This window comes from Leucoraja erinacea, chromosome 27 (assembly GCF_028641065.1).
Source record: "Leucoraja erinacea ecotype New England chromosome 27, Leri_hhj_1, whole genome shotgun sequence".
Lineage (NCBI taxonomy): Eukaryota > Metazoa > Chordata > Chondrichthyes > Rajiformes > Rajidae > Leucoraja > Leucoraja erinaceus.
Genome location: NC_073403.1, coordinates 6,602,123 through 6,616,569, shown reverse-complemented (window position 1 = coordinate 6,616,569; position 14,447 = coordinate 6,602,123). Strand labels below are relative to the sequence as shown.

At 59.0% G+C, this 14,447-nt stretch overlaps 1 protein-coding gene across 1 annotated transcript in view; it reads right to left on the bottom strand.

The window, feature by feature from the left end:
• The window catches only part of LOC129710021 (trafficking kinesin-binding protein 1-like), a 28,793-nt gene that overhangs the window by 10,411 nt on the left and 3,935 nt on the right, over positions 1–14,447 (bottom strand). The window contains 5 exon segments of the mRNA XM_055656709.1: positions 58–157; positions 940–1,077; positions 2,066–2,265; positions 3,141–3,241; positions 13,283–13,385. Of these exon segments, the coding sequence (XP_055512684.1) occupies positions 58–157; positions 940–1,077; positions 2,066–2,265; positions 3,141–3,241; positions 13,283–13,385 (642 nt within the window).

Below are 14,447 nucleotides of genomic sequence, written 5' to 3'. Positions count from 1 at the left end.
GGGGGACGGGGTGAGGGAGTGCCGCGCTGTGCGGGGGCCTGCACTGGAGTACAGTACCCAGACCGTGTTGTCGTTCCCACCTGTTCTCCAGAGATTCCGTGGCATCCACGTGAAATCCTTTCCTCATCGTCCCCTCGATCTCAGCGGCCAGTGAATCCTGCAGAACAAAGACAGAGGGTCCCACACCCACTCACATTGTCCACAGCCCAGTTACCAAACCCATACTACCCCATTCCTAATTCTGCGGCCACTCTGACTGCCACCCCAAATGTAATGGTTCCTCTGTAGCCTTTGTTGTCACCTTCTCCCAGTAGACAACGATCTATTCTACACTTTCCTTGAACTTCATCTCCTTTGACGTCTCCTTTTCACACCTTACATTTCCTTATCTCTCTGTCTCTCTATCCAGACTCGGCCTGAAGAAGCGTCTCGACCGGAAATGTCACCCATTCCTTCTCTCCAGAGATGCTGCCTGTCCTGCTGAGTTACACCAGCATTTTGTGTCTACCTTTGGGTAGAGTGAGGGGTGACTCCTTGAGTCAGCCCTGGGGGCGTGTGATGCGGGGAGCAGGGGGCAGGGGATCCGTGCGTTATGTATCAGGGTGTTTAGTTTAGCTACGTTTAGAGATACAGCACGGAAACAGGCCCTTCGGCCCACCGAGTCCGCACTGACCAGCGATCCCCGCACATTAACACTTTCCGACACACACTAGGGATAATTATACATTTCATGCCAAGCCAATTAACCGACAAACCTGCCCGTCTTTGGAGTGTGGGAGGAAACCGGAGCACCCGGAAAAAACCCGCGCAGGTCACGTGGGAGAACGTACATACTCCGTACAGACAGCACCCGTAGTCAGGGTGGAACCTGGGTCTCTGGCGCTGTGAGGCAGCAGCTCTACCCACTGTGTCCCTCACCAGGGGGTCCGCGTTACGTACCAGTGGGTAGATGGGCACGGTGAGGTAGCGGTTGATGCAGCTGTTGGGGACGGTCTGGTTGCGCAGGTTCTTGATCACCTCCTGGGCCTCGTGCAGCATGGCCCCGCACTGGCTGTACCTGTCCTGCAGGTAGCGCACCTGGACAACATCACAGTAACGCTCAGTACCTCAGCCCCTCCACCCAGGCCAGCCGCCTCCACCCCCCCCACCCCAACACGACACCCGACCCGCAAACCCCCACGGCAACCACCCCCCCCACGGCAACCACCCACACCCCCACGGCAACCACCCCCCCCATGGCAACCCACCCCTCCCCACCCACGGCAACCACCCCTCCCCGGCAACCACCCCCCCACGGCAAACCACCCCCCCCACGGCAACCCACCCCCCCACGGCAACCACCCCCCCACGGCACGGAAAACCAACCACCCATGGCAACCCACCCCCCCATGGCAACCACCACCCCCCCACGGCAACCCACCCCCCCACCCCCTCACCCCCACGGCAACGACCCTCACACCCCCCACGGCAACCCACCCCCCCACACGGCAACCACCCCCCCACGGCAACACCACCACCCATGGCAACCACCCCCCCACCGGCAACCACCCCCCTCATGGCAACCACCACCCCCCCCACGGCAACCACCCCCCCCATTGGCAACACCCCTCCTCTCACGGGCAACCACCCCTCCCACGGCAACCACCCCCCCCCACGGCAACCACCCCCCCTCATGGCAACAAGCCCTCCCCCACGGCAACCAGCCCTCCCCCACGGCAAACCACCCCCCACGGCAAACCAGCCCTCCCCCTCACGGTAACCGACCCCTCCCATGGTAACCACCCCCCCCCCCCCACGGACCAAACACCCCCCCCCATGGAAAACCCCCCCATGGACCAAACCACCACCCCCCCCCATGGCAACCACTCCCCGACGGAACCACCCCCCCATGGCAACCACCACCTCCCAATGGCAACCACCCTCCCCTCTCGGTAACCACCCCCCCCCCCCCATGGCAACCGTTCCCAGGGGGGGGGGGGGGGGGGTTGGCAGTGCCGGGGCACTGGTGGAGAAGGGGTACACTTGGACACGGGGTGCAGGGGGGCAGGGGGTCACTGTCACTCACCTCTGACCTCAGTTGCTCCTGACTCTCCCTGGTCATGGCCAGCTCCTGGGTCAACTCTTCATTCTCCGATGTGCACTGATATACGGAAAATAATCGGAGTTTGTTCGGCTTCATCGTGTGCGGGTGAAACCGGGATGAGATTCGGAGACGACCAAATGTTGGGATTGGCGGAGGTGGGAGGGGACCGAGTGTTGGGATTTAGTACTGAGACGAAATGGGTGAGGGGAATGCCGGGAGTCGGGATTGCTGGATCTGGGATGGACTGGGAATGCCGGGATTATTGGATCTGGTGTGGGCATCTGGGAATGCTGTGTAATGGGATTGCTGCCGGGGTTGGATTCCAGGAACGCCGAGAGTTGGGATTGATGGAACTGGTTCTGGGAATGCCGTGCAATGGGATGGATGGATCTGGGAGCGGAGTCCGGGAAAGCTGAGTGGTGGGAATGAAGGACGGAGACAGGATTCGTGGAATGCTGTGTATTGGGAATGACTCATCCGGGATAGACACAAAATGCTGGAGTAAATCAGCGGGACAGGTGTCAGGGGGGGGGGGGGGTGGGGGGAGGAGAGTGGGGGTGGGGGGGGAGGGGAGGGGGGAGGGGTGCCCCCATACGCTCTGCAGTTTCTGCTGCGACTCCACCAGCTGGGCCAGCAACACGCTGACCATCTTCTGCTGCCTCCCTGCCGTCCTCTATCCTCTCCACCAGCTCCCTCCGACACACTCCCCAGCCACTCTCTGCTCACCCCCTGCACCGCACACACACACACCACAGTCCAGTGACCAGACTGGCCCACTCCCCACATCACCACCCCTTCCCCACTTCCCTCCCCCACTCACCACACCCCCCTCCCTCACTTCCCCTCCCCCCACTCCCCACCCACTCACCACACCCCCCTCCTCCCCCCCCACTCCCCTCTCACCACTGCCAATCCCTCAATCTCTTCCCCCCCCACCTCACTCACCACCCCCCCCCTCCTCCCCCCCCACGCCCCTCTCACCGCTGCCCACTCCCCTCTCTCTTCCCCCCTCCACTCCCCCCTCCACCCCCACCCCAGAGGATCTGACCAATCGTACCCAGCTCCTTGACGCAGTCCCTCACCAGCGCCTCCTCCTGGTTCTCGTACTGCAGGGTCTCCGCTGACAACTGGACGGCCTGCAGTGGGGCACAGACGGCACGTCAGAGCGGTCAGTCTGCGCTGGACCTCAGCGCTCCAGCCACGGCTCAGTGGGACTGGGCCGGGGATTGTTGGTGACAGTCCTGCATTTAGGTAGCACCCAACACAACCTCAGCACATCCAGGGGAGAGGGCGGGAGGGAAAGATAGATCAGAATGGCCAAATTTACAGCGCGGAAAAAGGTGAGAGACCGAGTCCACGCCGACAACTAACACTATCCTACACACTGGGGACAATTTACAATTTTACCGAAGCCAATTAACCTACAAACCCGCACGTCGTTGGAGTGTGGGAGGAAAATGGAGCTCTCGGATAAAAACACACGCGGGTCAAAGGGAGAAGGTACAAATTCTGTAGAGACAGCACCCGTAGTCAGGATCGAACCTGGGACACTGCCGCTGTGAGGCAGCAGCTCTAACCGCTGCACAACCGCGCCATCCTGGTTCTGCTCGTATTGTGGAGTGGTGTGGCGCTGGGATTGTGGTGGGCTTCATGGCTTCAGGGCTGGCAGAGAGACATGGACAGGTGGGACAGGTAGTGTATGACGCCAGATGTCATGGAATGTATATTACCTGAATGGTGGCCGATTAGGAAAAGGGGAGATGCAACGAGACCTGGGTGTCATGGTACACCAGTCATTGAAAGTAGGCATGCAGGTGCAGCAGGCAGTGAAGAAAGCGAATGGTATGTTAGCATTCATAGCAAAAGGATTTGAGTATAGGAGCAGGGAGCTTCTACTCCAGTTGTACAGGGTCTTGGTGAGACCACACCTGGAGTATTGCGTTCAGTTTTGGTCTCCTAATCTGAGGAAGGACATTCTTGCCATAGAGGGAGTACAGAGAAGGTTCACCAGACTGATTCCTGGGATGTCAGGACTTTCATATGAAGAAAGACTGGATAGACTCAGCTTGTGCTCGCTAGAATTTAGAAGATTGAGGAGGAATCATATAGAAACGTACAAAATTCTTAAGGGGTTGGACAGGCTATGTGCAGGAAGATTGTTCCGATGTTGGGGAAGTCCAGGACAAGGGGTCACAGTTTAAGGATAAAGGGGAAATCTTTTAGGACTGAGATGAGAAAAACATTTTTTACACTGAGAGTGGTGAATCTCTGGAATTCTCTGCCACAGAATGTAGTTGAGGCCAGTTCATTGGCTATATTTAAGAGGGAGTTAGATGTGGCCCTTGTGGCTAAAGGGATCAGGAGGTATGGAGAGAAGGCAGGTACAGGATACTGAGTTGGATGATCAGCCATGATCATATTGAATGGCAGTGCAGGCTCGAAGGGCCGAATGGCCTACTCCTGCACCTATTTTTCTATGTTCTATGAACCGCAGATGCTGGTTTCCACCGAAATATAGACCACACAAAATGCTGGAGTAACTCAGCGGGTTAGGCAGCATCTCTCGGAGAGAAGGAATGGGTGATATTTTGGGTCGAGACTCTTCTTCAAAGCCAAGAGTCAGGGGGAGAGGGGAGACTAGAGATGTGGAAGGGTGAAGTGTGAAAATGACTGATCAAAGCAGACGGTGATCAAGGAGATGATGGAGAAGGCCTGTTGGATTGTAGTAGTGAGCTCCTGAAGTGGACTCACTTTGGGGATGAGTAGAGAAGTCCTAGATGGACACAACATGCTGGAGTATCTCAGCTGGTCAGGCAGCATCTCTGGCTCGAAAGGATAGGGTCAAAACCCTTCTTCATACCAGAGATGCTGCCTGACCCTCTGAGTTACTCCACCATTTTGGAGTAAATATTTGACTCCAGCGCCAGATTTCATGGACTGATGAGTATATAATTTAACCATATAATATAACCATATAACAATTACAGCACGGAAACAGGCCATCTCGACCCTTCTAGTCCGTGCCGAACACGTAATCTCCCCTAGTCCCATTCATCTGCGTTCAGACCATAACCCTCCATAACCTTTCCCATCCATATAACTATCCAATTTATTTTTAAATGATAAAAACGAACCTGCCTCCACCACCTTCACTGGAAGCTCATTCCACACAGCCAGCACTCTATGAGTAAAGAAGTTCCCCCTCATGTTACCCCTAAACTTCTGTCCCTTAGTTTAGTTTAGAGGTACAGCGCGGAAACAGGCCCACCGGGTCAACGTCGACCAGCGATCCCCGCACATTAACACGGTCCTACACACACTAGGGACACTTTACACATACACCAAGCCGATAACTACAAACCTGCACGTCTTTGGTCACGGGGAGGAAACATTAAGGTCTCAAACTCCGAAAACCCAAGCAGGTCACGTGAGACATGTACAAAACTCCGTACAGACAGCGCCCTAGTGGATCGAACCCTGGTCTTGGCGCTTGCATGGCTGCAAGGGCAGCAACTCTACCCCTGCGCCACCGTGCGACGCTGATAGGTTGGGACACCAACTCCTCCACTTCCTCAGAAGGCTCAAGAGGTTCGGCAAGTCCCCGACAACTCTCACCAACTTCTACAGATGCACCACAGGAAGCATTTTTATCGGGATGCATCACAGGAACAGATCCATCCAAGACCCCATGAAATTGCAGAGAATTGTGGACGCAGCCCAGACCATCGCACAAACCGACCTCCCACCTATTGACTCCATCCACACCTCACGCTGCCTCGGCAAGGCCAGCAGCATCATCAAGGACCAGTCTCGCCCTGGCCACTCCCTCTTCTCCCCTCTCCCATCAGGCAAAAAGTATAGAAGTGTTAACACGCACACACACCTCCAGATTCAGGGACAGTTTCTTCCCGGCTGTTATCAGGCAACTGAACCATCCTACCACAACCAGAGAGCAGTGATGAACTACTATCTACCTCATTGGACACCTGGTAAGTGGATGTGGAGAGGAGTTTCCACTTAGTGGAGAGTCTAGGAAGGGGTCACAGCCTCAGAAATAAAGAACGACAAACTTTAGAAAGGAGGCGATGAATATTTTCAGGGGGGGAGAGAGGGGCGGAGAGCGGGGAGAGAGAGAGGGAGGAGAGAGGGAGAGCGAGAGGGGAGAGAGAGGGGGGGAGAGAGAGAAGGAGGGGACGGAGGGGGGAGGAGAGGGGAGAGAGAGAGGAGGAGAGAGGGAGAGAGGAGAGAGAGAGAGAGAGAGGAGGGGGGGACAGGAGAGGGAGAGAGAGGGGAGGAGAGAGAGAGGAGAGAGAGGAGGGAGGGAGGGGAGGAGAGGGGGGAGGGAGAGAGAGGGGGAGGGGGGAGAGAGGGGGGGAGAGAGAGGGAGAGAGGAGAGGAGAGAGAGAGGAGAGGGAGGAGAGAGAGAGGAGAGGAGGGGGAGAGAGAGAGGGGTAGGTAGGGGGGAGAGGAGGGAGAGGGAGGGAGGAGGAGAGGAGGGGAGAGGAGAGAGGAGGAGGGGAGAGGAGAGAGGGGGAGAGGAGGAGAGGGGGAGGGAGAGGGAGAGAGAGGGAGAGTGAGAGAGGAGAGGGAGAGAGAGAGGAGAGAGGAGAGAGAGGGGAGGAGAGAGGAGAGGGAGGGAGAGGGAGGAGAGGGAGAGGAGAGGAGAGGAGAGAGAGAGGGGAGAGGAGGGGGGGGGAGAGAAAGAGGAGAGGGGGAGGAGAGGAGGGAGAGAGAAGGGGAGGAGGGAGAGGGGGAGAGGGGAGAGGAGGGAGGAGAGGAGAGGGAGGAGAGAGAGAGAGAGAGAGAGAGAGAGGAGGAGAGGAGGAGAGGGGGAGAGAGAGAGAGAGAAGGAGAGAGAGAGGAGAGAGCGACGGAGAGGGAGAGAGAGGGGGGAGGAGGGATTCTAGTATCTGTGAGATCTGTCTGAGTCTGAATGTTTCTGGACGCTCTCACTGGAGAGAGAGAGAGAGGGAGAGAGAGGGGGAGGGGAGAGAGAGGAGAGGAGAGGGAGAGGAGAGAGAGAGGAGAGGGAGGAGAGGAGGGGGAGGAGGAGGAGGAGAGGAGAGGAGAGAGAGGGAGAGGGGGAGATAGAGAGAGAGGAGGGGAGAGGAGGAGAGGAGGAGGGGGGAGAGGAGAGGAGAGGAGGGGGGGGGGGAGGAGGAGAGAGGAGGAGAGGAGAGGGAAGGGAAGGAGAGGAGAGGAGAGGAGAGGAGGGGGAGAGAGAGAGAGAGAGGAGAGAGAGAGAGGGAGAGGAGAGGAGGAGAGAGAGGAGAGGGGAGAGAGGAGAGAGAGAGAGAGAGAGAGAGAGAGGAGAGAGAGAGAGAGAGGGAGAGGAGAGAGAGAGAGGAGAGAGAGGAGGAGAGGAGAGGGAGAGAGAGAGGGGGGGAGGAGAGAGGAGAGAGGGAGGAGGAGAGGGGAGAGGGAGGAGGAAGGAGGGAGGAGGGAGGAGGAGGAGAGAGGAGGGAGAGAGGAGAGAGGGGAGAGGAGAGGGGAGGAGAGGAGAGGAGGGAGAGGGGGAGAGGGGGAGGAGGGGGAGGAGAGAGAGGAGAGGGAGAGGAGAGAGAGAAGAGAGGGAGAGGAGAGAGAGAGGAGAGAGAGAGGAGGGAGGGAGGAGAGGAGAGGAGAGGAGAGGAGAGAGGGGAGGGGAGGGAGAGGAGGGGAGAGGGAGGGAGGGAGGAGAGAGGGGGAGAGGGGAGGAGGGAGAGAGGGGAGGGGGGGAGGAGGAGAGGGGAGAGGGGGAGAGAGGGGGGGAGAGAGGGAGAGGGGGGAGGGAGAGGAGAGGGAGGGAGAGGAGGGAGAGAGAGAGGGGGAGAGAGGAAGAGGAGGAGAGAGTGAGATGGATGGGGGGGGGGGTGGAGAGGGGGGGTAGAGGTAGAGAGGGAGGGAGAGAGGAGAGGAGAGGAGGGGGAGAGAGGGGGGAAGAAGGAGGAGGAGAGAGGGGAGGGGAGAGAGGGAGGAGGAGGAGAGGGGGGAGAGGAGAGAGAGAGGGAGAGAGGAGAGGGGGAGAGAGAGGGGGAGGGGAGAGGCGAGGGAGAAGGAGAGAAGAGAGGGAGAGGAGAGAGAGGGAGATGGAGAGAGAGAGGAGAGAGGGAGAAGAGAGAGGAGGAAGAGGAGAAGAGAGAGAGAGGAAGAGGGAGGAGGGGAGAGGAGAGGAGAAGGAGGAGGAGAGGGAAAGAGAGGAGAGAGGAGAGGGAGGAGAGGAGGGGAGAGGAGAGGGGAGGAGAGGGGAGGGGAGGAGGGGGGGGGAGAGGAGAGGGGAGGGAGAGAGAGGGAGGAGAGAGAGAGAGAAGAGGAGAGAGGAGAGAGGGAGAGGGAGAGAGGAGGAGAGAGAGGGAGAGAGAGAGAGAGGGAGAGAAAGAGGGAGAGGGAGGGAGAGAGAGGGAGGAGGAGAGGAGAGGAGAGGAGAGGAGAGGAGAGAGGGGGAGAGAGAGAAGAGGAGGAGAGAGAGAGGAGAGAGAGAGGAGGGGAGGAGAGAGAGGAGAGGAGGGAGAGAGGGAGAGAGAGGAGGAGGAGAAAGGGAGAAAGGAGAGAGAGAGGGAGAGAAAAGGAGAGAGAGGGAGAGAGAAAGGGATATAAAGGGAGAGAGGAGAGAGAGGGAGAGAGAGGAGGAGAGGAGAGAAGAGGAGGAGAGGAGAGGAGGAGAGAAGAGAGGAGAGGAGAGGAGAGGGGGAGAGAGAGGGAGAGTGTGGGAGGAGAGGAATAGAGAGGGAGAGGAGAGGGAGAGGGAGACTGACTTAGTGAGAGCAGAGAGGAGAGGAATAGAGAGGAGAGAGGGAGAGAGGGGGAGAGTGGGAGGAGAAAGAGAGAGAGGAGAGGGAGAGAGGAGAGGAGAGAAGGGGAAGAGAGAAAATGAGAGAATTAGAGATAGAGGAGGGATGGAGAGGAGAGGGGAGAATAGGGAGGGATGAGATGGAGGGATGGACAAGGGAGGGAGAGAGAGAGGGGGAGAGAGGGGAGGAGAGAGAGGGGAGAGAGAGGGAGAGGAGAGAGAGGAGGGGAGAGGGGAGGAGAGGGGAGGAGGAGAGGGAGAGAGAGGGAGAGGAGAGAGGGGGAGAGGAGAAAGGGGGGGAGAGGGGGAGAAAGGAGAGGAGGGGGAGAGAGAGAAAGAGAGAGGGATAGGGAGAGAGAGAGGAGGGGAGAGAGAGAGGAGGAGGGGGAGAGGAGGGAGGAGAGGGAGAGAGGGAGGAGAGAGGAGAGGAGAGGGAGGGAGGAGGAGGAAGGGGAGGAGAGAGAGAGGAGAGAGAGGAGGAGAGGAGAGAGAGAGAGGAGAGAAGAGGAGGGGAGAGGAGAGGGGAGAGGAGAGGGAGAGGGAGGAGGAGGAGGGGGAGAGGAGGAGAGAGAGAGGAGGAGGAGGGAGAGGAGGGAGGAGAGGAGAGAGGGAGGGAGGGGAGAGGGGAGAGGGAGAGAGGAGAGAAAGAGAGAGGAGAGGAGAGGGAGGAGGGGGAGAGGAGGAGAGAGGAGGGGGAGAGAGAGAGAGGAGAGGAGAGGGAGAGGAGAGGAGAGGGGGGAGGAGGAGGAGGGGGAGGGGAGGAGAGGGGAGAGAGAGAGGAGAGGAGGGGAGGGAGGGAGGAGAGGAGAGGGGGGAGGGGGAGAGAGAGAGGAGGGGGAGAGGCGGGAGGAGTGGAGGAGGAGGGGGAGGAGGAAGAGGATGGGAGGGAGGGGGAGGGGGAGTTAGAGGGAGAGAGGAGGGGAGAGAGCAGGAGGGGGAGGAGAGGGGGGGAGAGGGGGGGAAGGGAGGGCGGTAGGAGGGAGGGAGAGGAGATGGAGGAGAGGAGAGGGAGAGGGAGGAGGGTGGAGGAGGAGTGGAAGGGAGGAGGAGAGATGGGAGGAGGGGAGAGGAGAGGGAGAGGGGGAGGGAGAAGAGATAGAGGGAGGGGGGAGAGAGGAGAGGGGTGGGGAGAGGAGGAGAGGGGGAGGAGAGGAGGGGAGGAGGGAGAGGAGGAGGAGAGGATAGAGCGAGGGAAGAGGGCGAGGGAGGAGAGAGAGAAGGAGGAGGGAGGGGAGGGGGGGAGTGGGAGGAGAGCGAAGAGGATGGTCGGGGAGGAGAGGAGATAATGAGGGGAGAGAGAGGGGGAGGAGGGAGTGGAGGATGAGAGGAGGGGGGGGAGAGGGAGGAGGGGTTGGGGGGGAGAGGAGAGGAGGGTGGAGGGGAAGATGAGGGGGAGTTTGAGGGGAGGGGAGCGGATGGGGGAGGAGGAGGAGGAGGAGGGAGAGGGGGAGAGGAGGGGAGGAGAGGGGGGGGAGAGGGGGTGGAGGGGGGGGAGGTGATGAGGGTGGGGGAGGAGAGGAGAGAGAGGGAGGGTGAGGAGAAGAGGCTGGAGGAGAGGGAGAGGGGGGACGAGGAGAGGGAGAGGAGCGATGAGGGGAGGAAATGAGAGCAAGGAGGGGAGAGGGAGGATGGAGGCGGGAAGGGGGGAGAGAGGAGGAGGAGGAGACGCAGGAGAGGGAGAGGGAGGAGGAGGAAGAGGGGAGAGGAGAGGGGGAGGGAGATGAGGAATGTGGAGACTGGAGAGGAGGAAGAGGGGATGGTTGGGAGGGAGAGGGGAGGTTGAGGACGGAGAGGGAGGAGTGAGGAGGGTGAGGAGAGTGCGGGGAGGAGAGGGAAGAGGCGCGAGGGGGGGAGAGGAGAGAGGTGAGTGGGGAGGAACCCTTGGTGGAAGGGAGCCAAGGAGAGGGAGGAGGAGCGGGGAGGAGAGGGAGGAGGAGGAGAGACTTTGGAGGAGGACTTCATCAGATGGATTCCTATCAGGTTGGACCGAGGAGAGTCTCCAGAGAGAGAGGTCTCCCACTCAGAGCAGGCTCGGGAGACGGGATCCCCTTGAACGCCAGGAAGGAGGAGGGGGACCTACTCGTGGAGCTCTCAGGGAGATTCTCGCTTCTACACCTCATCATCAGATCATGAGGTGGAACTTCTCCTGGAGGGAGAACGATGACGTTCGGAGGTCCTTCCTATTCCCCTATCTGGTTCAAATCTTCCATCTGAAAGGAGGATCTAGGAGGGGCAAGGAGAGGGCTCAACTTCTAGGAAGGAGAGGCATTCAGACTCCAGTCGCTCATTGAGGGGAGGAGGAGGAGAGCTAGGGAGGTTCATGGGAGGGGGGGGAGGCCGGAAGAGATGAGGGGAGGGCCAGCAGGGTCCAAAGAGTCGAGTGGAATCACTTCATCCGAGGGGGGTTTCTCCCTTCCTTTAGGTGTTTTCTTCCCGGTGGTTCTCTTCGTGTTTCTGTAGGAGGGCCGAGGATTAGAAATGAAGGGGATCCCCCCCCTCGAGGAGCACTCCAGGAGAGTAGGAGAGGAGGAGGAGGGTCGGGGAGGAGGAGGAGAGGTTAGCGATGGGTGGAGGAGGAAGAGGGCGGGGCGTGAGGGGCGCGCATTCGGACAAGACTCGGGGAGCGGGGACAGGATTCAATCACGGGAGGATCTAGAGGAGTGGGGAGAGGAGAGAGTTGAGGGGAGCGGAGAAGGGGGAGTGCCTTCTCCCGAGAGGGGGAGGGGAGGACACTGAAGACGAATCCACAAGGAGGGGGATCTATTCTACTCTGGTCTGGAAAGCGGGGAGGAGGTACAGGGGAGGGAGACCTTTGGCATCCACAGAATCCCAGCGGGATTCAACACCCACTCTGACTAGAGGAGGCAGGAGCGGAAAGGAGAGGCCCCCTCCATTGAGAGTGAGCCCCAGGAGGAGGCTACCAGAGCCCCCCAGAGGGAGAGACCCCCCCCCCCACCCCCCCAGACACTCACTGACATTGTCTCAGTCGCCCCCACCCCCTGGTTTTCCGGAGTGTTCTCTGCATGTAGAGGGTCCAGAATGAGCCCTCTCCGGGAGTTTGGAGAGGGTGCAGATGAAGTTCACAATGCTTTTATTAACATGTGCCATAGTGAAATTATTTTTTTACATATGGGTGGCACGATGGCGCAGCGGGTAGAGCTGCTGCCTCACAGCGCCAGAGACCCGGGTTCGATTCCCGCTACCGCTGCTGTCTGTGCGGAGTTTGTACGACGTGCTCCCTGTGACCTGCGTGGGTTTTCTCCGGGATCACCGGTTTCCTCCCACACTCCAAAGACGTGCAAGGTTTGTAGGCTAATTGGCTCGGTATCAATTGTAAATTGTCCCTAGTGTGTGTAGGATAGTGTTAGTGTGCGGGGATCGCTGGTCGGGCGCGGACCCGGTGGGCCGAAGGGCCTGTTTCTGCGCTGTATCTCTAAACTAAACTGAACCAAACTGAACTAAAGTCAGACACAAAATGCAGGAGTAACTCAGCGGGACAGGCAGCATCTGTGGAGAGAAGGAATTGGTGACGTTTCGGGTCGAGACCCTTCTTCAGACTATCCGTCTGATCTGGCATCATGATGGATGTTGCCATTGTGGGCTGAAGGGCCTGTTCCTGTGCTGGACTGTTTTTTGGGTTTTTTTGTGGTGGTGCTGAATGGCAACGGCTCGACTGCAGTCCGTCTGTCTTTTTTTTAATTTTTGTCTCGTTAAATGTATGTTTTTGATTGTAGTTTTTAATTATTTTTTAGCTGTGTATATGTGGTGGGGGGGGGGGGGAAACCGTTTAATCTCTTCCCTGTTTTGGGACCTGACCTTTTTCCCTGTCGGGTTCCCCGATGTCGTTGGGCCTCCAACCGGAACCAAACTGAGGGCTCTAGTCACGGAGGCTGCAGACTCGCCATCGTGGAGCTGACCGACTTCGGAACGGGAGCAACTGTGGTGGTGCGCGGCTTCGACCCGACTTAGGAGTTTCAGAGGCTACCGGTGGACCGGAACATCGGGAGCTCGCGGGTCCCTGGTGGGAGACCGCTTTTCGGAGCTCCCGCAACGGCAACTTCTCACGGGGTTTAAATGATTCGGAGCGGGGCCTAACAACGCCCAGCGCGGCTTAAATGGCCGCGGGACTTACCATCGCCCGCCGGGGGCTGTAACATCGGGAGCCCCAGTCGCCTCGACGCTGCAGTTGGACTGCTGGACCGCGGGAGGAGAACAAAGGGAAGAGATAAGACTTTGCCTTCCATCACAGTGAGGAGATGTTGGAGATTCACTGTGATGGATGTCTGTGCAAATTGTGTTAAGTGTGTGTCTTGGGATTTTTTGTAATTGTTAAGACTAGGAATGAAATTTCGTTCAAACCAAGCTGTTTGAATGACACTAAAAGGCATTCTATTCTGTTCTATTCTATGTGTACACACATACACACATACACACGCACACACATGATCAGACTCACCTCCTCCAACAGGTGTGTGACCGCCTCAATGTCCCGGTACGTCTTGGTCACCTGTCCCACCCTCTCTGCACACAGAACTGGGGGTGAAAACACAGGGGATCAGTCTGTGCCGACCTCACCCCTCACCCACCCATCGGGCAAGAGGTACAGAAGTGTGAAAACGCACGCACACCTCCAGATTCAGGGACAGTTTCTTCCCAGCTGTTTCTTCCCAGGCAACTGAACCATCCTACCACCAACTACAGAATGGTCCTGAACTACCATCTACCTCATTGATGATCCAAAGAGTTAATCGGACTTTACTGGCTTCATCATTCCCTTTATCATGTATCTGTACACTGTGGACGACTCGACTGTAACCGTGTGTTGTCTTTCTGTTCAGACTGGTCAGCGCGCAACAACAGCTGTTCACTGTGCACCCGGTACACGTGACAATAAACTGAACTCCACATCGCCACCACATTGATCATTCTCAACCCCCACTGTACTTAGGGTGGGGGGGGGATGGAGAGGGGTGGGAGGGGGTTTAGGGGGGGGAGGGGAGGAGAGGAGGTGGGGGGTAGAGGGGGGGGTAGAGGGGGGTAGAGGGGGAGGGGGAGGGGGGAGGGGGAGTGGAGGGGGAGAGGGAGGAGTGGGGAGAGGGGGAGGGGAGGGAGGGGAGGGGCAGGAGTGGGGTAGGGTAGGAGGGGGGGGTAGAGGGGGAGGTGGGGTGGGGGGGGAGAGGGGGAGGGGGGGAGAGGGGGGAGGAGGGGGGGGGAGAGAGGGGGGAGGAGGAGAGGGGGGGGGGGGGTAGGGGGGGGGGCGAGTGGGGGGCTAGAGGGGGGAGAGGGGGGGAGTGCGGGGGGGAGGGGCAGGGGAGGAGGGGGGGAGGGGAAGTGGGGAGTGGGGGAGAGGGGGGGGGGGGAGGGGGGGGGGGAGTGGGGGGGGGGGGTTGAGTGGGGAGGTGGGGAGGGACAGTTGAGGAGAGTGGGGGTAGAGGGGCAGTGGAGAGGGGGTTGAGGGGACGGGGTGGGGGATCGGGGGGGGGGGACGGGGGGGAGGAGGGGGGGGGGAGGAGGGGCTGGGGGGGAGAGAGCAGTAAGAAGGGGAGGGGGTCAGGGCAGTGGGACGTGGAACTGTACACGTATCACCAGTCTCCC